The 25,720-nt window shown below is 44.4% G+C and overlaps 2 protein-coding genes across 3 annotated transcripts in view; both read left to right on the top strand.

Annotated features, from left to right (window-relative positions):
* The window catches only part of LOC143286806 (cysteine--tRNA ligase, cytoplasmic-like), a 401,107-nt gene extending 396,002 nt beyond the window's left edge, over nucleotides 1-5,105 (top strand). For both annotated transcript variants that reach the window (XM_076594603.1, XM_076594604.1), the window contains exons 20-21: nucleotides 464-547; nucleotides 1,147-5,105. In XM_076594603.1, coding sequence (XP_076450718.1) covers nucleotides 464-547; nucleotides 1,147-1,281 — 219 coding nt within the window. In that variant the 3' untranslated portion in view covers nucleotides 1,282-5,105. The remainder of the gene's footprint in view (nucleotides 1-463; nucleotides 548-1,146) is intronic.
* An 11,131-nt stretch (nucleotides 5,106-16,236) lies between these two features.
* Nucleotides 16,237-17,900, top strand: LOC143286469 (uncharacterized). Its single transcript, XM_076594041.1, has one exon. It carries the CDS (start codon nucleotides 16,482-16,484, stop codon nucleotides 17,715-17,717), a length of 1,236 nt encoding a protein of 411 aa, XP_076450156.1. The 5' UTR covers nucleotides 16,237-16,481; the 3' UTR covers nucleotides 17,718-17,900.
* Nucleotides 17,901-25,720: the final 7,820 nt, after the last annotated feature.

Raw genomic sequence — 25,720 nt, 5'->3', positions numbered from 1 at the left:
GTTTAGTGTGTGTCTGCATGTGTGGGCATGTGCAGGGTGGGGCTGAAGGTGGGGGCGTGTTTATGAGTGTGTATGTGTGTGTGTGAGCAATATGATAGTTTATGAGGTCGGTGATTCTTTCTCTCTCTCTCTCTCTCTCTCTCTCTATATATATATATAGATATAGATATATGTGTGTGTGTTTGTATGAGTGTCTCTCCTCTCTCTATATATGTATATGTTATATTGGCGCTGTTCTTTATAATGGATGTTAACACGGAATCCCCCCCACCACCTTACCCCTGTTGTCACGGGCAGAAAGGCCTAAACAATAAACCATTCAGTCTTCTGTATATATATATATATATATGTGTGTGTGTGTGTGTGTGTTTGTATGAGTGCCAACATACATGTGTGTATGTTGTATTTTTGTATGTGTATGTTGATGATGACGGTGATGATGACATTGTTGTTCCACATACAGGCGGAGAAGGATGCACAGAAGAAGATCCCTCCATCAGAACTCTTCACCAGTCAGACTGACAAGTTCTCCAAGTTTGATGACAAGGTATAGAATGACTGTGATGTGTGTGTGTGTTTATGTGAGAGAGAGAGAGAGAGAGAAAGGGGTATGTGTATATATAGTGCACATGAACATGTGTGTGTGTGTGTATATATATGTATGTGTATATATATATGTGTGTGTGTGTGTGTGCAAAACGTGTGTGTGAGGTATGGGGGGAGGGGAGTGTGGGGTGGAGTCTACAAGCATGCACATGAACCTCTGTGTGTGTACATGTGTATGGTTGTGTTGTGTGTGTATGAGCATGTGTGGGTGCATGCATGTGTTTGTGTGAGTAAGGGGTAGCTATGTTTGTATCCACTTGAATGTGTGTGTATAGATATGTGTGTGCACAACTTACATATGTGTGCGTGAATGTGTGTGGGGTGAGTCTTGTACACCTGAACTTCAAGTGTCTTTGCATATGTATATCTGTCTACATCCAAACACTTTGAAATAAACTATTTTTGATTCCACATGTTGGAGGAAGAGTGAGAGCATGGATACAGGAATTGTGTTGAATGGATGGATGAGAGCAGAAGGAATAAAAATTAGAACCTTACTGTGGATGTGAAATCACTCATTCGTCTTCATCCTGTCTGCAGGGGATGCCTACCCATGACGCCGAGGGCAACGAACTGACCAAATCAGCGCTGAAGAAGCTGACAAAGCAGTATGAGGCGCAGGAGAAGAAGTACAAGGAATACCTCAAGTCTGTGGAAGGCCAGGGAGAGCTATGAGCACACCACCACACTTCTCTGGCACTGCCACTGTCAATCTCTGCTGCTTGTGTTTAAAGATAATGTCCCTGTTGGCTGGTGTCTTGAGTTTTGTCATGTGTTTATTATTTATTGATGTGTTTGTGTGCCTCATTTCTGCTCAGCGTTTGTGGTAGCTGTTTAGAGAATGTGTCTGTTATTGTGAAGAATATGTTTGGTTGTGGGTTTTTAGTGTCTGTAATCTGTATAAGTTTATGTTAATCATTATTTGTTGATTCATATATTTATTTTTTGTTCGGGAGTTTGAGGTTTTTTTGTGGTTAGGTTTTACTGGTGCCTATTATCTTCAGGTGTAAGAAATACAGATTGTTTTGTGGCATGGGGATGATAGACCATTTGGGACTGCTTTCCATTTGATACATTTTCTGGTGGGTCTGAATAAATCAAACTGAGTTTGGTACAGATCATTCTCTGGTAATCTAATTGCAAATCATTTGTCTTTTGATTCAGATTCAGGTCATTCTCTGCTGGTTTAGATGTACAACATTTTCTTGTGGTTCAAGTATTGGTCAGTCCTTGAATCACTGACTAAGAATCTTACACTGTCCTGGAATGCAGTGGTGGTGGGTTTTTGTTTTGTTTAATGTTTGTTTTAGCACATTAGTACTTTCAGATCTTGTCTTGTGGAAGAGTTCATTCTTCAGTCATCCAGCTGGATTGTTGCACCAAGTCCACAACTGCACATTCCTGTCCACAGCTTTGACAATCAAAAATTAAACTGCAAAGTATTCTCAGCTGTAAGCTCTTCACTTATCATTGTGATGAGAAAGGTTCAGGTTATTCCATTGTATTAGAGTGCCGATCTTCTGTCCCCCAGGCATTTAGACCTTGAACCAGAACATTGTGAGGTGATTCAGTGAAGATAATGTTGATGGGGGGTTAGTTGTGATTGTCTTCCTTGTCCATTTCGACACAAGTCAGCCTGTGGCACTGAGTGTTGTTGAGGGTCAGTCACTGTGGGATGTGGCTAATTTTAGCATTTCAGATGTTGGTCATTATCAGAGAATTTATTTTAGATCATTCGGGGGCACTTGGCTGTTGTTGGGTGTGTAAGGAAGGTGTTGATTTTCTGTGGTGGCTTGCTCACTCTTCTCTTCTAGGTAATCCAGTTGGTCTTCAGAAAGCTAGCTGCTGACTGTAGTTAAAAGCATTGCTGATTCTGGGTTTGCATGATTAGAACATGTAATAGTCATTGCCATATTCAGTCGTGCTCTTTTCAGCAGTTTACTTACTGTATGTTATTTTGTTGTGGTTTCTCTCTCTGTCTCTCTCTCTCTCTCTCTCTCTCTCTCTCTCTCTCTCTCTCTCTCTCTCTCTAATTCACTAATTGTGTCAATTCTGTCAATTCTCAACATTTCTTTTTCAGTTTGGAAGTGACATGTGCATTTTCTGTTCTTACTTTATGATTGACATCTGTTAAACCTTACAATGATGATTATGATGGTGCGGAAGACTACTTCACAATAAGATTTATGTTGTTGGTATCAATTGTGGTTTTTATGTCAGTGCTTATTTTTATGGAGTGCTTATCTTGGTTGCTTTTGCATAAGCATGGAGTCCACAACATGCATTTTACTTCATGATTTTTGGATTTTTTTTTTATATATATATATAAAGAAGAGCATGTTTCATTGGTAATGATCTTAGTTCGTTATTCATTCAGAGTTGTTCTTGGAATTTTCTTTTACATATACTGAAATTGTATGGGGGTGGGGGTTGTGTGTGTGTGCTTTTGTTGTTGTTTTTTGTTGTTGTTGTTGTTGTTTTAATGTGTGTGTGTGTGTGTGTGTAGCATGAATCATTCTGATTAAGAATCAAAAATTTTAAAAACTTGATTTTAGCTTCTTCCTGAATGCAAAAAGTTAGCTTACTGTGTGTGTGTGTGTGTGTGTTTGTGTGACTTAAGCATGTGACAGGCTGTGTAGTAAACCAGTGTAATGTTTAAAATTACTACCCCCCAGTAGCGCTCCCCCTCCACCCCTCAAACTTACCTTTGTTTTCAGATACAACTAATTTCCTTCTTTCTTTTTTTTTCTTTTTTTTCATGACTGCACACAGCAAATTAACAAGCCACTTTTAAACTGCTAATCTTTGGACCAGCTGACATGAAGGGGAGACATAATTTTGATTTTGTTTAATAGATTTTGATTAGTTGTGAGAATATGGCTGTGTGTGTGTATATGTGTAGGGTGTCTTTTTTTTATCAGTTATTGTTGATTTTTTGTTTTGCTTTGTTGTTGTTGTTTTAAGGGTGTATTCTTAGAGTTTATGTTCATGAGTTACTGGTTATATTGCAAAAACAAAGAGAAAACAAAATGGACTTTGAAATGTGTGAGACATGGAATGCCATAGGGATTGCTTCAATTCACTGCTGTTCATCTGAAATGGATGGATGTTCTGTGTTGGCAAGGGTTCAACAGGTATGCTTTCTTGTGTAAAGTAACCGCAGAAGCCAAGAGTTTTGTTTATGCATGCCCTGGACGTGTATGTCTTCATTGTTGCAGATAATTATTGTGTCACTGTGGCTTCAAATGTAGGTACACCTTCATTTAGTTCATGACATCTCAATGTTCTGTTCATTTTCCAGTGTGTTAACGTTAAAGTTCTGGTTTTTTTCTTGTCAGAAAATATATTTCACATCCACATCACTAGAGACGAATTTCACAGATGATGAAGACATGTCAGTGTTACTGTTGATTCATCTTACATATAAGCTTTCCAAGTAATTTCAAACCTCAGGACATTGTAAAGAAAATTGTGAGAAAACAGATTGAAGGATATTTATGACAGGTGTACTGTAGAAGCCAGTGGTAACTGTAAATGGGAATATGACAGATGTTAATAACAGCAACAAATGGGAACATAACAGAAGTCAGTAAATGCTGAAAGTGAGAATTGTACAGATCCAATAGTGGGTGAAATGGGAGCAGTATAGAAGCGAACAGCAGCTGAAACAGAGGACACAACAGAACTGAGGACATGACAGGAGTTAATTAAAGCTTCAGCTGGGAGAGTCCAGTAATGGCTAGTTACCAAAGTGACTCAGGGTGCAGCATTTCTGCAAAATATATAGTCTTTCAGTTCATCAACATTTCAGTTCATGATCATACAGTTCTCTCTTTATACACAGCTGTTGTTGCTTGGGCACAGTTTAAAGGGTTAAAAGGGGTTAAAATCATGTTTAAGATACTAAAATCAAGGTTTTCTGTGAGCACGATTGCTGGAACAGAAGAGTCTCTGTCTCCCAGCCAGTGAAAGGAACACTGAAGGAAGGTCAGGGTGTTGGTCTTTTCTCTGTACCTTTCTTTTCATACAAGATGGCTCGGGGACAAAATTGTCCTTGACAACACTTTCCATTAAAAATCATATTCATGGATACACAGTAAAATAATGACAAAAGAAAATGCAGAGAGAGAAATGGCAGTATCCTCTTAACATGGAAGCCCGAATTTCACAATGAATATAGACTTGTTTGTTTGTTTGCTTTTTCTCATGTTCTGAACCTGGACACCAATTCTCTTCCTCAGTTGTTTTATCATGTTACCACATTTGTCAGGTATATTTATTGGTTAAAAAGCAATAATTTTATTCAGTTTTTATTGTTGTTGTTTTTCCATTTGCATAAAGTGACATTAATTGCTGGTTGTTTATTGTTTGTCTGTCAGGGAGACAGGGTTTCCTTTTCAAGTAGAATACATTATTGATTTTTTTTCCTTGTTGTTTCATCACTGTATCATTATCATGTGCTCTTGTCACTCCTGTGTCAATAAAAGTTTTGTTGTGGACAGTGTCACTCTGTGTGTGTGTGTGTGTGTGTGTGTGGCCTGCACTCTTCAGCATGGTCTAAAGGTGTGTGAAATATATGGTATGTTCAGATTATCATGAAAAACAAAATATGGTCCTGTAATGAAAAAAGGGACTGATTCCATTTTAATTAAATGACAAAGATATTCAAGAAGCCCTCGTGCACCTGTGTGTGCATCACCTGCATTTTGTTTTAAATACCATTCAGCTGTTTGGATGGGAAAGGGGTTTTTTCAGAACATTATTTCAGTGTTCACTGCTTTAAAGGATACTTCTGAACTATATTGTCAAAGCTGTACACTGTGTTGTTTCTGTTGTCTTCCTCTTTGTTTTTATCTTCATGGGCTTTGACTTCTTTCACATGTACAAGTGGGATTTTACATGCACAGCCGTTTTTACCCCACTGCTAAGGCAGCCATACTCTGTTTTCAGGGATTGGCATGTTGGGTATGTTCATGTTTCCATAACCCGCTGAACGCTGACATGAATTACAGGATCTTTAACATGCGTATTTGATGTTTTGTATGTGTAACCTTGTGACCCAGTACTAAGTGCTTCATGTGGGGAGTAAGCCCAACAGGAAAATGTGATCTGTTGAGAATGGGCTCCTTCAGACTTGACCTTTCCCAAGCCATGCTGCATGAAAGACACGATGTGGGCATACACACATAACAAGATCCAATGGCCTTGCCAAAGCAACTCTCCAGTGAGACGGGGGTGAAGACCAAAAAAATAGAAATAAAAACAGAAAACATTGTGGACAATACTGCAGAATGAGCAGGAAAAAATATTTGCAGAAACCCAAACTTTGACACCCAACCAACAGACCTGGAGTAACTATGCAGTCGTCCCAAGTCAGTTAATTACTGGTGTAACATCGACTTCCACGTCAGGAAATATGACCTACGAAACACACACACACACACACAGCGAGGATTCAAACCCACGACGCTGACGAATTTGATCCCGGTGCTCTGAACAGACCCTGAACACGAACATGTTCAGTCCTGTCACTATTGCAACATGGAGAAAGAAAAACAATGAAGAGGGCAAAGGCTCCCAGCTACGTGTGTGAAGAGAACATTTATTAAAGTGCTGCCAATATAAACAGCTGTATTGCCCAGGTGAAAAAAAAAGCAAGGGTACATGTGTACCCAAACCAGTTTGACGAAAGCGGAAACAAAAACAATTGAAGAGGACACGTGTACCAGTAGGTATGAAACGGAAGCGTGAAAAAAGGAATTGTGAAGCGGGAACGAACACAAATTACATAACTGCTTTCAGCCCAGTCGACCACAGGCCCATAGCAGTCAGGGTGGGAGCAAAGAAAAGAGTTGTGATGACGCGAGCCTAACCCCCTGTGTGTGTGTGTGTGTCTGTTTCTGTCTGTACATGTCTGTGTGTGTGGACCACCTTCAGCAAACATTTCTTCTGTTTTATTAATTACTGCAAAATGTCAGTCTGGCTTCAGCTTGACATTGATTGCAGTGTGGTCAGATGGTTGTGTGGGCTGTCTCAGTGGTTCTTGCGTGCACGCGTGTGTGTGCGCGCGCGCACGCATTATTTATGTTAAGTTTGTGTGTTGAAAGGCCAAACAGGACGTTGGTTGGGCTTCACAATCTCAGTTTTAGCAAGATTTGAACATAGTTGGGAAATAAGTGATCAGTACATGTATATTACCTCCATCACCCCCACCCCCTCCCACCCCTCTCTCTCACTTATGTAGTATAGCATTCGCATTCTAGGACTTTAAATAGCATTGTGTAGTGCATGCAATGACATATATAATGTAGTATTGTGTAGTGTTGACCCTGTTTCAGGGCGGGGACTGGATGAAAAAAAGCGCGCCAGTGCTTATCTATTATCCTCGATAATAAAGAATTTGTCTTGTCTTGTTTTGTCTTGTCTCACTGATGCGTATGCTATGGAACGGTGTAAAAGGTTTTGTATGCCGGTGTATGCGTGCCGTCAGTGTTAGTGTGTGTGCGCGAGTGCGTGCGTGCGTATGTATGACTGTGGGGAAACATTGATCGTGGTGGAAAGTGCCTATGGCATGAGAGAGGAGGAACTGCTGTGCTAGAGGGGACAGCGGCAAAAATAACTTCACCACAGTGCAGTCTATAATTATATCAAATGACTACACCACAGTGCAGCCAGTAACTACATCACAGTGCAGCCAGTAACTACACCACAGTGCAGCCAGTAACTACACAGTAACTACACCACAGCGCAGCCAGTAACTACTACATAGTGCAGCCAGTAACTACATCACAGTGCAGCCAGTAACTACACCACAGTGCAGCCAGTAACTACATCACAGTGCAGCCAGTAACTACACCACAGCGCAGCCAGTAACTACTACATAGTGCAGCCAGTAACTACTACATAGTACAGCCAGTAACTACTACATAGTGCAGCCAGTAACTACACAGTGCAGCCAGTAACTACACCACAGCGCAGCCAGTAACTACTACATAGTGCAGCCAGTAACTACTACATAGTGCAGCCAGTAACTACACCACAGCGCAGCCAGTAACTACTACATAGTGCAGCCAGTAACTACTACATAGTGCAGCCAGTAACTACACCACAGTGCAGCCAGTAACTACTACATAGTGCAGCCAGTAACTACACCACAGCGCAGCCAGTAACTACTACATAGTACAGCCAGTAACTACTACATAGTGCAGCCAGTAACTACACCACAGTGCAGCCAGTAACTACTACATAGTACAGCCAGTAACTACTACATAGTACAGCCAGTAACTACACCACAGTGCAGCCAGTAACTACTACATAGTACAGCCAGTAACTACTACATAGTACAGCCAGTAACTACTACACAGTACAGCCAGTAACTACTACATAGTACAGCCAGTAACTACACCACAGTGCAGCCAGTAACTACTACATAGTACAGCCAGTAACTACTACATAGTACAGCCAGTAACTACTACACAGTGCAGCCAGTAACTACTACACAGTACAGCCAGTAACTACTACATAGTACAGCCAGTAACTACTACACAGTGCAGCCAGTAACTACACCACAGTGCAGCCAGTAACTACACCACAGCGCAGCCAGTAACTACTACATAGTACAGCCAGTAACTACTACATAGTGCAGCCAGTAACTACACCACAGTGCAGCCAGTAACTACACCACAGCGCAGCCAGTAACTACTACATAGTACAGCCAGTAACTACTACATAGTACAGCCAGTAACTACTACACAGTGCAGCCAGTAACTACACCACAGTGCAGCCAGTAACTACACCACAGTGCAGCCAGTAACTACTACATAGTACAGCCAGTAACTACACCACAGCGCAGCCAGTAACTACTACATAGTGCACCCAGTAACTACACCACAGCGCAGCCAGTAACTACTACATAGTGCAGCCAGTAACTACACCACAGTGCAGCCAGTAACTACACCACAGTGCAGCCAGTAACTACACAGTAACTACACCACAGCGCAGCCAGTAACTACTACATAGTACAGCCAGTAACTACTACATAGTGCAGCCAGTAACTACACCACAGTGCAGCCAGTAACTACACCACAGCGCAGCCAGTAACTACTACATAGTACAGCCAGTAACTACTACATAGTACAGCCAGTAACTACACCACAGCGCAGCCAGTAACTACTACATAGTGCAGCCAGTAACTACACCACAGCGCAGCCAGTAACTACTACATAGTACAGCCAGTAACTACTACATAGTGCAGCCAGTAACTACACAGTAACTACACCACAGCGCAGCCAGTAACTACTACATAGTACAGCCAGTAACTACTACATAGTGCAGCCAGTAACTACACCACAGTGCAGCCAGTAACTACACCACAGCGCAGCCAGTAACTACTACATAGTACAGCCAGTAACTACACCACAGCGCAGCCAGTAACTACTACATAGTACAGCCAGTAACTACTACATAGTGCAGCCAGTAACTACATCACAGTGCAGCCAGTAACTACACCACAGCGCAGCCAGTAACTACTACATAGTGCAGCCAGTAACTCAACACAGCGCAGCCAGTAACTACTACATAGTGCAGCCAGTAACTACACCACAGCGCAGCCAGTAACTACTACATAGTACAGCCAGTAACTACACCACAGTGCAGCCAGTAACTACTACATAGTGCAGCCAGTAACTACTACATAGTACAGCCAGTAACTACTACATAGTACAGCCAGTAACTACACCACAGCGCAGCCAGTAACTACTACATAGTGCAGCCAGTAACTACACCACAGCGCAGCCAGTAACTACTACATAGTACAGCCAGTAACTACTACATAGTGCAGCCAGTAACTACACAGTAACTACACCACAGCGCAGCCAGTAACTACTACATAGTACAGCCAGTAACTACTACATAGTGCAGCCAGTAACTACACCACAGCGCAGCCAGTAACTACTACATAGTACAGCCAGTAACTACTACATAGTGCAGCCAGTAACTACATCACAGTGCAGCCAGTAACTACACCACAGCGCAGCCAGTAACTACTACATAGTGCAGCCAGTAACTCAACACAGCGCAGCCAGTAACTACTACATAGTGCAGCCAGTAACTACACCACAGTGCAGCCAGTAACTACACCACAGCGCAGCCAGTAACTACTACATAGTACAGCCAGTAACTACACCACAGTGCAGCCAGTAACTACTACATAGTGCAGCCATTAACCACACCACAGTGCAGGCATTGCAGCCAATAACTACTACATAGTGCAGCCAATAATTTAACCACAGTGCAGCCAATAACAATGCAGCCAGTAACTATATTACAGTGCAGCCAGTTACTATATTACAGTGCAGCCAGTAACTATATTACAGTGCAGCCAGTAACTATATTACAGTGCAGCCAGTTACTATATTACAGTGCAGCCAGTAACTATATTACAGTGCAGCCAGTTACTATATTACAGTGCAGCCAGTAACTATATTACAGTGCAGCCAGTAACTATATTACAGTGCAGCCAGTTACTATATTACAGTGCAGCCAGTAACTATATTACAGTGCAGCCAGTAACTATATTACAGTGCAGCCAGTAACTATATTACAGTGCAGCCAGTTACTATATTACAGTGCAGCCAGTTACTATATTACAGTGCAGCCAGTAACTATATTACAGTGCAGCCAGTAACTATATTACAGTGCAGCCAGTTACTATAGAGTACACGGGGTAGGTGTCAGAACGTACACACACAAAAAGCTAAGCTTGCTAAATCCACGTCCAAATACCAGCGCCCTTGCCAGCTGTACAAATGCGACGAACAACTCAGCGCCAAAGTTCGGCTGTCACAGTGTGAAGTTTCAATTATCAAAAAGAATGGAGTGTGACTGAAGACATTGGTCATTATGTGATGTGTGTATTTCTTTGAAGAGGTCAGAGAGAAGAGAGAGAGAGAGAGATACGGATACGGATACGGATGATTTATTCAATTGGGCCATGGCCCCTCATGAAGGGGGTACATTGAACAATAACCCACAATAAAGGCGTAGTACCAACAATACACGTCAGTAAATGTTCAACTACAAGCTGAGAATACACAACAAATAATAATCAACTACATAATGCATTGCGTATTTCAAACGCTTTATACAATCTGTTTTTTATGGTTTCGTTTGTCGATGACATCAGCAAAACAAGTCCAAATGAAGTTGTGCGTGTGTAATATTTTTTTGTGGAATTAACTGAAATCTAAGGTCTTCCAAAACAGGGCAGCATAACACAAAGTGAAGTTCAGTTTCTTCAGCACATCTACATAATGGGCAAATAAGATCACAAACACTGACCTTACGATAACGAAGACAATGCAGTAAGATGTCGGAGATCCCTAATCTGAACCTTGTCGTGATGTATTATGCCTATCCATTTTCATAGATAAATAAGTTGGAATAGAATGCATATAACTGAACTGCTTATAAAACCTGAAACGATCGCTTTCTTCAACATGATCTGACCATTCTTGACATCTACAATCAATTAATCTTGTACGAAACACGCGAATAAATCCATTTATGTCGCCTACCCCCTGCTGTAACCAAACATAACCAAACCCCAGTTCATTTAATCTTACCCTAACTTTTGACACCCACTTTACCTTAACCCTAGAGTCTAGATCATATAACATGTTATAAGCTTTTTTTCGGTGGCCTTGACTCCCTGCCTGGTATTCACCTGTGATATTATTTTCTTCTACCCACTCTTGCAGCCTCTGATTGATAACTGTACTGTACAACTTACTACTTATATCGCAGATAGAAATTCCCCTATAGGTATTCGTATTATTCAAATCGCCTTTTTTTATACAGTGGTAAAACAATAGATTCAGTCCAGTTTTCAGGATAGATTCCTCTGTCAAACAGCGAGTTGAAAAAAGTTACAAAGAAATTCAAAATCAAGTCAGGTTTACTGGTATATTTCAGCAATTCTCCAGTTATACAATCTGGCCCTGCAGCTTTACGATTTTTTTTATCTTTCTTATAGTAAACATCACTTCTTCTATTGAAATTGGTCGATTCAAATAATCTTCATCCTCTACATCTTGTTCACATTGCAGTACATTGTCAGAAGTAACACCTTTTGTCAGTAGAGTTTTAAAGTGTTCAAACCAAACATCGTTAGTAATGTTATTAACTGGCTGTTTCCTTTAAAACGACATTTTACGTATATTGTTCCAAAATTCTTTGTGGCTCTTAATGGAAGCAATTAGTTCTGTTAGCAGTGTGTCGTTAAACTGTTTTCTCTATCTTTTAGTAAACGTTTGTATTCCCTTCTGGCTTTGCAAAAACAATGATGATCGTTAACATCTAAAGTATGTCCATATTTGTTAAGTAACCTGCGAACATTTTTTTTCTAGTGCTACGACATTCTGTATCAAGCCAATCTCTTGATTTCAACGCATTTCTAATACTTACTTGTTTTTTCATGTTGAGCAGCATCTTTAATACACACAATAAAAACGTTCAATGCCTGATTTATATCAGCACTAATTAGGCTAATTGCAAAGTTTTTTTTTTTCTTTAAATTCGTCAGAGTTTACATTACGAATGTGTGTATCAGCCAGGTCGTCATTCCACACATATTTTTTATAATACAAAATGACATTCAAACTGTGATTTTTTCAGTTCAACAACACTGTCTGCGAAACGGAGTTCCACATGCATATGATAAGAAGAGAGAGAGAGAGAGAGAGATACGGATACGGATACGGATGTTTTATTCAATATAGGCCATGGCCCCTCATGAAGGGGTGGTGTAAACAAACATTACAGAGGTAATATATTCAGATATATAACATAACACAGTTATAACCTGAAAATGAGAAAAACAGTCATTATCTGCATTTAGTCTTATTCACACATAATAACAAAAAAGCGGAAAACTAGCACACACTCAACTGCATATTGTATTTCTAATCTTTAAGGCTTTATACAAGTAAATTGCTAGCTGTTTATTAACGTGTTCCTTAGTGGATGACATAAGCAAATACAGTCTGAACAAGGAGGGTTGCCTATGAAATTTTGAAGGTATCAGCTGATTTCTGAGATCACTTAACACAGGACAACAAAGTACAAAGTGGAGTTCACTCTCCGTCGCACTTTTACATAAAGGACAAATAAGGTCACTATCTTTATGTTGCCTGTAACGGTAATAATGCGTAAACAAATCAGAAATTCCAAATCTAAGCTTTGCCATGATACATTTTAAATGTCTATCCATATTCATAGCCAAATAAACTGGTATCGTATGTCTCAAATTAATCTGTCTGTAAAAATCAAAACGATTACTATCTTGGATATGGCTCGACCATTCCTGCCAACGACAGTCGATTAGTCTCGAGCGAAGTATACGTAGAAATCCGCTTATATCCTCTACTCCTTGATTTAGCCACACGTAAGCAAAGCCTAAATCATGCAGTTTTATTCTCACCTTTGACACCCAGTTAGTTCTACCTCTATTATCCAAATCATGTAACATGTTGTAGGCTTTCCTTGGCAGTCTTACGTTTTCCATTCGCATTATTTTTAACCAATAAGAAATACATCTGACAATCGAATTCAAATATATCGGATAGCGATTAGTTTCAGCATAGATTAAATCATTAGGTGTTTTCATAGTCACCCCAAGAAATTTCTTTAATGCTAATAAATGAACTTTTTCACAGTGAATTTGCTGATTCGTAAAGACCCCAAATTTCAGCTCCGTATTGTGTAATAGGTTGAATCTGGAGAGAGAGAGAGAGAGAGAGAGAGAGAGAGAGAGAGAGGTGTGTTCGTACGTTTCTGTAAAAAGAAACTTGGAGTGGGGTGTAAGTGCGTACATTTATGAATAATGGGATTAGTGTGGTGCCGGTGTGTGAGTGTAGGAACATACATATAGTAGGTGGGAATGGGTGTATCACTGTACAAATATTGATGTAGACCTCTACATGGGCAAGGAGTGTTGTGTGTACAGCGGAATGTTCGGGCATTTCAGTGTGTTTATGCACATGCATGGGTGTGCGTGTATTTGCGTGCGGTAATGTGTGCCGCCTGTGTGCGTGTGTGTTCATGTTCATACGTTCGCCTGTGTTATTTTTGTGTACAAATGTGGTGTGTGTGTGTGTGTGCGCGCGCGCGCACGTGCGTGTGTGTCAGTGTACGCCGGTGTGTATGGTTAAGTGCTTGTAGGTGCCGGTGTGTGTGTGTGTGTACAAACACGGCATGCGCACATACACAAATGATGCGTATACCTGTCTCTCTTCATGTGCATGCATCGACACGTTGTGCACGCGCGCACACACACACACACACACACACACACACACACACACACACACACACACACACACACACACACACACACACACACACACACACACACACACACACACACACACACACACACACACACACACACACTCATGCACGCTCGATAGAAGACAAACATAATGATGAACGCGCGACGCAGCACAGACACGAAGTGTGTCGCACTCACTCAGCAGCCAAGTGGACAACGATCGTGCATGAACACGCGCGCTCTGAACGTGCACTGTGGTGTGTTACACACACTGACACGCGTCTGTGGATACTGCTGCCATGGTTGCCACAACAAACCAAACCCCACACCCTCTCTACACCCTATACACCTAGCCACTCACCTGTGTCTCCCCCCTGCCCCTGCCCCCCCCCCCCCCTCCCCCCCCACACACACCCGCTATACCTTGCGGCGTGATCGGCAGTCATTTCTTTTGTCATGGACTGTCAGCGAGCGTGGTTTTAGCTGATTCGTCAACACAGCGCTTGATTTTCTGCTACTTTTCATTTCTTTATTATTTCTTTCTTGTTCAGAAATATTATATAGATATTCTACTTCTCTGAATGGTATTGCCGCAACAGGACTCCTTCACTGGGTCAGCTTGTTAGCGGTGTGTTCAGGCTGACGACACGAAGAGTGATGTGACGAAACACGCAAGCAGCCGTGTGTGGACTGCAGGCCGCGGTGGATGACTGATCAGACAGACGTACATGTCCCCGTCGTGCGACCTGTGTCTGGGTCTGTCACAGTGTCCTGCTGAGCTGAGCCATTCCTCCACTGACCACTGCTCCCTGTGTCTGGTAAATGATTCTTTACTTCATGGTGTGTGTGTGTGTGTGTGTGTGTGTGTGTGTGTGTGTGTGTGTGTGTGTGTGTGTGTGTGTGTGTGTGTGTGTGAATGCATTTGTGTAGCGGTACATATGTGTGTGTGTGTGTGTGTGAATGCATTTGTGTAGCGGTACATGTGTGTGTGTGTGTGTGTGTGTGTGTGTGTGTGTGTGTGTGTGTGTGTGAATGCATTTGTGTAGCGGTACATGAGTGTGTTTGTGTGTGTGTGTGTGTGTGTGTGCGAATGCATTTGTGTAGCGGTACATGTGTGTGTGTGTGTGTGTGTGTGTGTGAATGCATTTGTGTAGCGGTACATGTGTGTGTGTGTGTGTGTGTGTGTGTGTGTGTGTGTGTGTGTGTGTGTGTGTTTCATTTATTTTAATTAGTGTATCGATTTACTTGTATTGTCACACATGTCTGTGATGGTTTAACTGTGGGCCAACGTGAAGCTGAAGACTTTTTATGCAGCAGTAAGTGACTGGATATTTGTTTCCTTTCTTTCTTAGCAAAAACAAAAACAAAAAAAACACATATTCGAGTGCGTACATGTATATGTCACGGTGTGTTTAGTAGACATGTGTAAGCGAATCTGATCCTTTTGATCAATAACTGTTCCTGCTGTGAGAATCAGCATACTAAGTGGGCGGTAGGTATATACATCGACTCGCTGCATCGAATGAACCGATTCCATTGCTCACGTGCTAATGTGTTTTTTTCGATTTTTAATCTATGTGAGGTTATATGATGGGCAACATTTTCACAGAAGCCTGTGCGTTTGTACAGTAACGGCAATGGAAGTTCATTGCGCACACGAACGCACTCGATTTGGATATCAATCATTTGTTTCACACGTTAGTCTTTTTTTGTTTGTTTGTTTTTGTTTCTTTTTCCCAGCGAAAGTTGGCTACAAAACTCAGGTAATCTTATATCAGTGCTTGATTCTGTGAAGGTTTCGTAAGATCTGGTTATGGTAATACTATCTTTATCAACCCATCAGCGTACCGGTTTATTTCAACATATTCAGTCACTGATTTATTGTTTCTAAACTTCTACGCTTGTACAGGTAGGGAAATTTATCAATTTCATATACATTCCAATAAAGATTAGAAAAGAAAATCATGTAGTCTTTTTTTCGTAAACTTCTTTGCAGACCTTAAGATCGAAAAGAAATGATCACTTTTCCAACGCACGCGCTTGGGCGTGTGTGTGTGTGTGTGTGTGTGTGTGTGTGTGTGTGTGTGTGTGTGTGTGTGTGTGTTTATAATGTTCGTAAAACAGTGTTCAATATATGTAAGTAACCATATCAATCGATGAGTCTGCGGCAGACTAATATTTTGCCCTGTTTCGTTGTGGAAACGAGACACAACAAGTTGTACTGACAAGATGTTCAGTGAGGTTGTCTTATTTCAGGTGGACACACACACACACACACACACACACACACACACACACACACACACACACAGACACACACACACACACACACACACACACACACACACAGAGAGAGAGAGAGAGAGGAGAGCTGGGAGGACCACCACAACAGAAAGACATCACCTTTCACCCTAGCCGTGCACTCTTCACACATCGCTCACTCAGACTGTCCAGTGGCGGCACCCTGTGATTAGGTAGAATTACATCCACACGTACACATTCCCCGCCCTCTGACCCCAGTCCTTTGACCTCCACCACCACCACCACCATGACGTCGTCAAAGTCATCGTCCAGGGACTACCTCCACGATCCCAACATCAGCCTAGGGGAGAAGCTCCGACGCCGCTACAAGGAGAAGTCGTCCCGGATGGGCCCCAACACGGACCCCGTCTCCCTGAACCGCTGGGGGCCCTGGGTGCTGCTCTTCCTGCTGTGCGGGGCGGGGGGCTGGGGAACGGTGGTGGCCATGCCTGTTCTGTACGCCGGGGGGTGGGAGGGGTGGCTGGGGGTGGGCAGGGTGTGGGTGGGGGTGATGGTGGTGGAGGCGGCGCTCAACTGGTGTCTGTGCCGCTGGGTCAGCTCTGGGTACAGGCCCCACGTGCACGGCGCGCGGCCCGCCCACTTCCACCAGCCTGGGAACGAGGCGTCTGACTCCTCCGACCTGGCCCACGCTGGGCGCGGGACTGAAGACAGCCAGTCTCTTTCGTGCCCAGAGAAGCGTGGTCCTGAGAACAGCGGCGTCTGTGACAACTCCAACAGCGGGACTCACACTTCTTCAAGGAAGGAAGGCGGTGTAGGTGACGGGGGTGTTCCCAGTCGATCCCCAGCCAAAGCACGTGCCCACGACGGCTATTCCTACACCATGTGGGTGGCGGTGGCGCTGCCTACAGCGAATGGTCACGTGGAGCGCAGGCCGTTTTCCTATTGGTCGTGGGTGAAGTGTCTGATGTGTCACAGAGAGCGTCCCCCCCGCTGCCATCACTGCACGCTGTGTGGAGTGTGCGTGCTGAAGAGGGACCATCACTGCTACCTCACCGGAGCTTGTGTCGGCGTCAACAACCACCGCTTCTTCCTGGTCTTCCTCTTCTGGGGGGTCCTGCTCACGGCGTTCGGCACGGCCCATATGCTGCCCTATACCTTCCTGCACGTCGTGCCTCACTACAACGTCTCTGTCCTGGACTTCATCCCACCTGTGGCCCTGCTGCGGGGCCTTCTGGGCTACGTTCACCTGGTGATCCCCGTGCTGTCGCTCCTCTTCTGGCTGCTGCTCTTCTTCCTGGTCTTCGCCAGCGGCATGCTGGTGCACTTCGCCTTCCAGCTGGGGACAGGCAGGACCAGCTTTGAGCGGGACCACGGCATCAAGGTCACCGACACGCGCCCGCTGTCCGGCAAGTTGCGGTCAGTGTTCGGGGACCACTGGTGGCTCAACTTTGTGCTGCCCACCTACCCGTGGTTCAAACCTGAGGAGGACGCCGTGCTGTGGCCTGACATCAAGCCGTGTTAACGCCGTGCTGTGGCCTGACATCAAGCCGTGTTAACGCCGTGCTGTGGCCTGACATCAAGCCGTGTTAACGCCGTGCTGTGGCCCGACATCAAGCCGTGTTAACGGTGTGCTGTGGCCTGACATCAAGCCGTGTTAACGGTGTGCTGTGGCCTGACATCAAGCCGTGTTAACGGTGTGCTGTGGCCTGACATCAAGCCGTGTTAACGGTGTGCTGTGGCCTGACATCAAGCCGTGTTAACGGTGTGCTGTGGCCTGACATCAAGCCGTGTTAACGGTGTGCTGTGGCCCGGCATCAAGCCGTGTTAACGGTGTGCTGTGGCCTGACATCAAGCCGTGTTAACGGTGTGCTGTGGCCCGACATCAAGCCGTGTTAACGGTGTGCTGTGGCCCGACATCAAGCCGTGTTAACGGTGTGCTGTGGCCTGACATCAAGCCGTGTTAACGGTGTGCTGTGGCCTGACATCAAGCCGTGTTAACGGTGTGCTGTGGCCTGACATCAAGCCGTGTTAACGGTGTGCTGTGGCCCGACATCAAGCCGTGTTAACGGTGTGCTGTGGCCTGACATCAAGCTGTGTTAACGGTGTGCTGTGGGAGGCTTTTTTAAATATATTTTTTAATATTTTTTTTTATGGATGGGTTGGTTTGGGTTTTGTTGATGGTGGTGTTTTTTTCTGTGTGGCGCATTGACGTTTATGCATTAATGTTAACAGTATTGTTATTAAACTCAGCACTTAACAGAACACAAGAGAGACACAGAGAGATGGACAGAGAGATACACTGTAAACTGATGGATCTTCTTATTTTCCCACGCCCCCTCCCCCGCCCCCCACTCCCCGTGCTCCCCTCCTCCTCCCCACCATGTTACACATTGATGTGCTGTCTTGTTCTGGCCACGAGCTGTCTTGTTCTGGCCACGAGCTGTCTTCTGACCATGTGCTGTCTTGTTCTGGCCGTGTGCTGTCTTCTGACCATGTGCTGTCTTGTTCTGGCCACGAGCTGTCTTCTGGCCACGTTCTGTCTTGTTCTGGCCACGTGCTGTCTTGTTCTGGCCACGAGCTGTCTTCTGGCCATGTGCTGTCTTGGTCTGGCCATGTGCTGTCTTGTTCTGGCCACGAGCTGTCTTCTGGCCACGAGCTGTCTTGTTCTGGCCACGTGCTGTCTTGGTCTGGCCATGTGCTGTCTTGTTCTGGCCACGTGCTGTCTTGTTCTGGCCACGTGCTGTCTTCTGGCCACGTGCTGTCTTGGTCTGGCCATGTGATGTCTTGTTCTGGCCACGAGCTGTCTCGTTGTGGCCACGTGCTGTCTTGTTGTGGCCATGTGCTGTCTTGTCCTGGCCACGAGCTGTCTTTTTCTGGCCACAAGCTGTCTTATTTTGGCCATGTGCTGTCTTGTTCTGGCCACAAGCTGTCTTGTTCTGGCCATGTGCTGTCTTGTTCTGGCCATGTGCTGTCTTGTTGTGGCCATGTGCTGTCTTGTCCTGGCCATGTGCTGTCTTGTTCTGGCCATGTGCTGTCTTCTGACCATGTGCTGTCTTGTTCTGGCCACGAGCTGGCCATGTGCTGTCTTGTTCTGGCCATGTGCTGTCTTGTTGTGGCCATGTGCTGTCTTGTCCTGGCCATGTGCTGTCTTGTTCTGGCCATGTGCTGTCTTCTGACCATGTGCTGTCTTGTTCTGGCCACGAGCTGTCTTGTTCTGGCCATGAGCTGTCTTGTTATGGCCATGTGCTTTCTTGTTCTGGCCGTGTGCTGTCTTGTTCTGGCCACGAGCTGTCTTGTTCTGGCCATGAGCTGTCTTGCTGTGGCCATGTGCTGTCTTGTTCTGGCCACGCGCTGTCTTGTTCTGGCCGTGTTACCAGTGCTACGTGGAGTGACTGTGTCATTCCGCCACAGTTCGCTAAGTCTGACTCTGTGCTGAGCTCCACAAAAGTATGTGCACGAACTGGAAAGTAAGCCTGGCTTTTTTTCTTTTTTTTTTCTTTTTTTTTTAAACGTGTGTTGTACTTGATTATAATCTAAAGAAATGACAAATAAGACCATAGTCTTCGCACCCACTTTTCCGTCCATCCTTGTACTGTTAAACAGATGTATTAAAACCTTTCAAAATAAAAAAAAAAGAGAAATATCCATGCGTGTGTGCTTTTGTCTTTGAATGCACATATGTGCCAATGTGCACGCAGCATAATGTACAGAACAATATGAACTTAACTGCATACATCGACAGTTGTGTGAATGTGTGTATCACTACCAGCATTGTTTTGTGTGTGTGTGTGTGTGTGTGTGTGTGTGTGTGTGTGTGTGCTCGTCTGCATGATGTTATGGTTCCGTTTTCATTTGCTGGTCTGTTATGCATTGTCCTGCCAGATGCGTTATGCATTGTCCTGCCAGATGTGTTATGCATTGTCCTGTCAGATGTGTTATGCATTGTCCTGCCAGATGTGTTATGCATTGTCCTGTCAGATGTGTTATGCATTGTCCTGCCAGATGTGTTATGCATTGTCCTGTCAGATGTGTTATGCATTGTCCTGTCAGATGTGTTATGCATTGTCCTGCCAGATGTGTTATGCATTGTCCTGCCAGATGTGTTATGCATTGTCCTGCCAGATGTGTTATGCATTGTCCTGTCAGATGTGTTATGCATTGTCCTGCCAGATGTGTTATGCATTGTCCTGTCAGATGTGTTATGCATTGTCCTGCCAGATGTGTTATGCATTGTCCTGTCAGATGCGTTATGCATTGTCCTGCCAGATGTGTTATGCATTGTGCGTTATGCATTGTCCTGCCAGATGTGTTATGCATTGTCCTGTCAGTTGCGTTATGCATTGTCCTGCCAGATGTGTTATGCATTGTCCTGTCAGATGTGTTATGCATTGTCCTGCCAGATGTGTTATGCATTGTCCTGCCAGGTGTGTTGCGCATTGTCCTGTCAGATGATGTGCGTGCCTGTAAACTGATCTGAACATCGACTGATTATCAAAACCAATGGCAACAGTTGCTTGGAATCCAACTTATTTCCGTGTGAACCTGACAAGCATGCGGGTGCGATCCACACAGTCACAAACCGCCAGCTGACGTGGACATGTGTGATTTGAGTACACTACAATCCACCCGCCATCTACCCTGTTCCCCCAGCTCACCATACATACAGCCCCTCCTCTCCTGCCTTTCTTACCTTTCATTTGTAAACGGTAGCATTCAGATGTGGAAATGAATACTTTGACAGAATGTCTGCAGATCAGCAGTATGTGTGACGGGACATTAAACAAATCTCTTCATCGCACTATATAGTTATAACTGATTAGCATTTCTCGCCCGCAATCATCTGTTCCACTTGCACTATGCTGAGTTTGATAACATTGCATCACGTGATTTGTTCAGCGGATCGAATCAGAAAAGGCGTATTTCCTGGATGCGTCGGTTATTCGCAAAACGCAAACAGGACTCCTGCATTCATATACATATTCATTACATGTCTGTCTGAGTGTGTATGTGTGCCTGCCTGAAATCTGATTGAATGACACAGGAAACGAATGATGAGCGCCCAGCAATGGCAGCCGTCAGTCGGATCAACCCAGGTAGACAGCCTGTTGTGCAAATGACCCCGTGTTCGTAAAGCGTTTAGAGCCTGGCCTCCGACCGAGGATAGGCGCTGTATAAGTATCTATATCACAAGTTCATTCATTCGATAGGAAAAACAAATAAAACTGAACGCAGGAAAAAATACACACAAAAAAATTGGTGGCGCTCTCAGTGTAGCGGCGCGCTCGAGTCTCCCTGGGGAGAGCAGCCCGAATTTCACACAGAGAAATCTGTTGTGATAAAAAACGATAATACAAATACATTCGCACACAAACAAGATACGTGTCCTCACTTCCTCCATTCACAGACACGGGAAACCTGTCAGTCCCATCGATCAGTTCTGGAGCTGTGCAGTTGGATCCAGCCTAATAGCCTGGAATAATCAACAGCCTATAATAGTAGTAATAATAATAATTTATAGTAATGATAATAATACTATGATAAGTCTTTGAACACAGTCATAACTCTATAAAGGCTTACTTTTTTTTTTTCTTTTTTCTTTTTTTTCTTTTTTTTTTGACTTTAATGTGGTCGGGGAAGGGGTGTGGGGGGAGGGCATGCAGTAAAAAAGGCATTCTGAATGCGAACAAGTTTTTTTTAATAATAATAATAATATTTATATAGCGCTGAATCTTGTGCAGTGACAAATCAAAGCGCTTTCACACCAGTCATTCATACGCATGCATAACTCTAAAACTGGAGAAACTGAAGATAAGGAGGAGGCAGGGAAGGGAGGCTATCTTGGGAAGAGGTGGGTTTTAAGGCCAGACTTGAAAGAGAGCTGAGTGTGGAGACCTGACGAAGCGAAAGAGGAAGTTCATTCCAATTGCAAGGTCCTGAGACAGAGAAAGAACGGCGGCCAACATACACACATCGACACGACCACCCATACCCACATCTACATCACCCCTCCAACACACACACACACACACACACACACACCGATCTGTCTCATGAAGCATGCTACCATCGATGGAATCCTGTTTACCATCCCGACTTTTTGCTTTCACTTTATCGACCGGTCTTAACGAATGAAACTAGGTAGCTATCTGTGGGCTCTTGCGCTGAGAGAGACGGTCGTTTTCATTCATTTTGCATAACAAACCTGCAGTTCCATCAGTGGTGGCCGACTTTGTGGTCGAGTGATACGGTTTGCATTGTGTGTAAAGAGTGACTGCCCCTCTTATCTCGTGCTTCCGTCATCCAAGCTGACTTCAGCCTGTGTTGTGGGCAACTGATCAAACCCACCATCAAAGAAATTATCTAAAAATAGTCAACACTCTATTTTTAGATTAGTGGGTCTAACCTTATATCAAGAGTTCCCTCCCCATCTGATTTTTGTGTTAAAAAAAAGAATGATTATATTAACGAATAAATAGATAAATAAAAAGGTTGAGGTTAACTCTCTCCGTACGAACAACAGAAGAAGCGACGATGAAGCTGGTGTTAATTCCTGTGCGGGCTATTGGTTATAATGATACAAGCGGAAGGTTCTCACATTGAAAAGGTGGGTGGAGACAAAGAATACCGCTTTTCTAACGACGAAAGCTAAAAGCTGGGCCATGCGGACCCTGGCACTGTACATCAGGTGGCGTCTCTGTTGGGGAAAGAAATGAGAAAACTGGCCGTCCCGAGTGAGTTAAAGCCTTGATTCCTGATCACCTGTCAACAATGGATACAAAGGTCAACGCCTTAGCGACGCTGCCACTGCGCCTTCCGGACTCTGGTTTAGCTGCATGCAGATCGTCAGAATCAGAGTTGTGATGACCTGACCGTAGACTCCGTACATATGAGGGGGTCAAAGGAATCAAACAGACAGGGACATCACCTGGAGTTAAGGCCCTGTATCAACAAGGGAAACTATATTCATGTATATTTGGAGGGAGAAAAAGAAAGGGAACAACAAGCCGGAATGGGCAGCTGTGAGTGCAGTGTTTTTGTTTGTCATTTTAACACTGGTGTCACAGAGAGAGACAGAGACAGAGAGAGACAGAGACAGAGAGAGAATAAACGGACACGATTTGAATATTGAACGAGGAAGATTTTTAAAATATCCCCAAAGAAAAAAAAGTTAATATGTCTAAAGCTGCTGAAGATGGATTCCATTTCCTAAATACATGTATTTTGTTTCATAATTTGTGAAACAATCTAATTATGATTGACTAGCAGTCTTCTCAACTGTCAGATGTGATCAGCTGAAAGATACGAGACAATAACCTGAAACCGAGACAATAACCCGAAACCAAGTGGTTTTCTATTTTTACCTTTTGTTCTTTCGTTGTGTCTGTTAACCCTTTGGGGTTTCATGACAATAAATTAAGTTGCGTCGAGTCGAGTAAAAAAAAAAAAAATCAGTCTGTTTCAGTTTGAACACAAAAACTTGGGGGCCGGACAGGGACGTGAGTTTAAAAATCCCTCATTGATGCTCATTGTGTCACACACACACACACACACACACACACACACACACACACTTAATTGCCTTATTCAAAGACGATGAAGGGCAATAGCTGCGGAAAAACAATCCAAGAACAGTAAGACAAAATTAATGTACCAGTAATAATCATGTTGCTCGCAGGTCCAAAAGGTCTTGTACTGATATGAAGAAAACTCCAACAACAACACGGACCTGAACGACCTGTCCTCCACCCTTACCTCCCTTTGCAGGAGCCACGCTGTCGTCACTGCAGTGGATTCCCTCTCACTGTAATGAGTGCTGACTCCCTTTGCAGGAGCCACGCTGTCGTCACTGCAGTGGATTCCCTCTCACTGTAATGAGTGCTGACTCCCTTTGCAGGAGCCACGCTGTCGTCACTGCAGTGGATTCCCTCTCACTGTAATGAGTGCTGACTCCCTTTGCAGGAGCCACGCTGTCGTCACTGCAGTGGATTCCCTCTCACTGTAATGAGTGCTGACTCCCTTTGCAGGAGCCACGCTGTCGTCACTGCAGTGGATTCCCTCTCACTGCAATGAGTGCTGACTCCCTTTGCAGGAGCCACGCTGTCGTCACTGCAGTGGATTCCCTCTCACTGTAATGAGTGCTGACTCCCTTTGCAGGAGCCACGCTGTCGTCACTGCAGTGGATTCCCTCTCACTGCAATGAGTGCTGACTCCCTTTGAGGGAGCCACGCTGTCGTCACTGCAGTGGATTCCCTCTCACTGTAATGAGTGCTGACTCCCTTTGCAGGAGCCACGCTGTCGTCACTGCAGTGGATTCCCTCTCACTGTAATGAGTGCTGACTCCCTTTGCAGGAGCCACGCTGTCGTCACTGCAGTGGATTCCCTCTCACTGCAATGAGTGCTGACTCCCTTTGAGGGAGCCACGCTGTCGTCACTGCAGTGGATTCCCTCTCACTGTAATGAGTGCTGACTCCCTTTGAGGGAGCCACGCTGTCGTCACTGCAGTGGATTCCCTCTCACTGTAATGAGTGCTGACTCCCTTTGAGGGAGCCACGCTGTCGTCACTGCAGTGGATTCCCTCTCACTGTAATGAGTGCTGACTCCCTTTGCAGGAGCCACGCTGTCGTCACTGCAGTGGATTCCCTCTCACTGTAATGAGTGCTGACTCCCTCACGAAGGAAGGCACTGCACAAGGGCAGGTGGACAGGTCCATTAGCTGTTTACAAGTAAAGACCATCATCAAGGCCAAGCAACAGAAGAAACAGCATCCACACCACAAAAGGACAGACCCCAACTACCTGATGACAAGGCGGGAACAGGTGTCAGTCAGTGTTCAGACTCAGGACAGGCCACAACTGCCTAACCCACCACTTACACAAAATCCCGCACTGGTCACTCAGCACAATGCCCCTGAGGGACTGACAGCCAGACAACAGACCACCTGCTGCAGTCCTGCCTCCTCCATGAGGTGCTCAGGAAGAGGTACTGCCCCGCCCCTAACTTGACTCCAGTGACCCCGCCGGAAGCTGTACGGTTTGTGTACAAGATCTGCAGCTGGCGTACAGCTGCGTTTGTCGCGGAGACTGGGGTGTCCATCTAACGAACGAGAATAAGAAGAGTAAAAGTGAAATGGTCATCCTGTCAACAGCTGGATATTGCTCCCCCAGCTCTGTCACCGTCGGAACACGCCGATACTCTAGCACGTGCTGTTCAGAAGGCTGCAAGCTACAGTTTCCATGCCTTCACACAGTTTCACTCGGACTGAGCTAACGCCGCGTCGACAGAAAACACCGTGAAGTGAATTTATATTTCGTACATCTTTCCTTGTTGTGGGGGAAACTGTCGTGGTTTTCATTATAAGTGATTTCGTGTTGCGTGCATGGTCAGTGTGCATTCGGTCACAGTGTCTTTAATGGGCTGTATAGTTTGTTTTTTCTTCTTCTGTTTTCTTCTTCTGTTTTCTTTTTAGTTGTGTTATTCCGCCCCTTCCCTCCCTCCCCTTTCTCTCTCTCTCTCTCTCTCTGACAC

The sequence above is a fragment of the Babylonia areolata genome, chromosome 10, assembly GCF_041734735.1.
Source record: "Babylonia areolata isolate BAREFJ2019XMU chromosome 10, ASM4173473v1, whole genome shotgun sequence".
In the NCBI taxonomy this organism is placed as follows: domain Eukaryota; kingdom Metazoa; phylum Mollusca; class Gastropoda; order Neogastropoda; family Buccinidae; genus Babylonia; species Babylonia areolata.
The sequence above is the reverse complement of the archived record's forward strand: the minus strand, read 5'-3'. Positions and strand labels throughout refer to the sequence as shown.

What these genes read in the sequence shown, in the direction of transcription:
- LOC143286469 (XM_076594041.1), top strand. Translation starts at nt 16,482, where the DNA reads ATGACGTCGTCAAAGTCATCGTCCAGGGACTACCTCCACGATCCCAAC.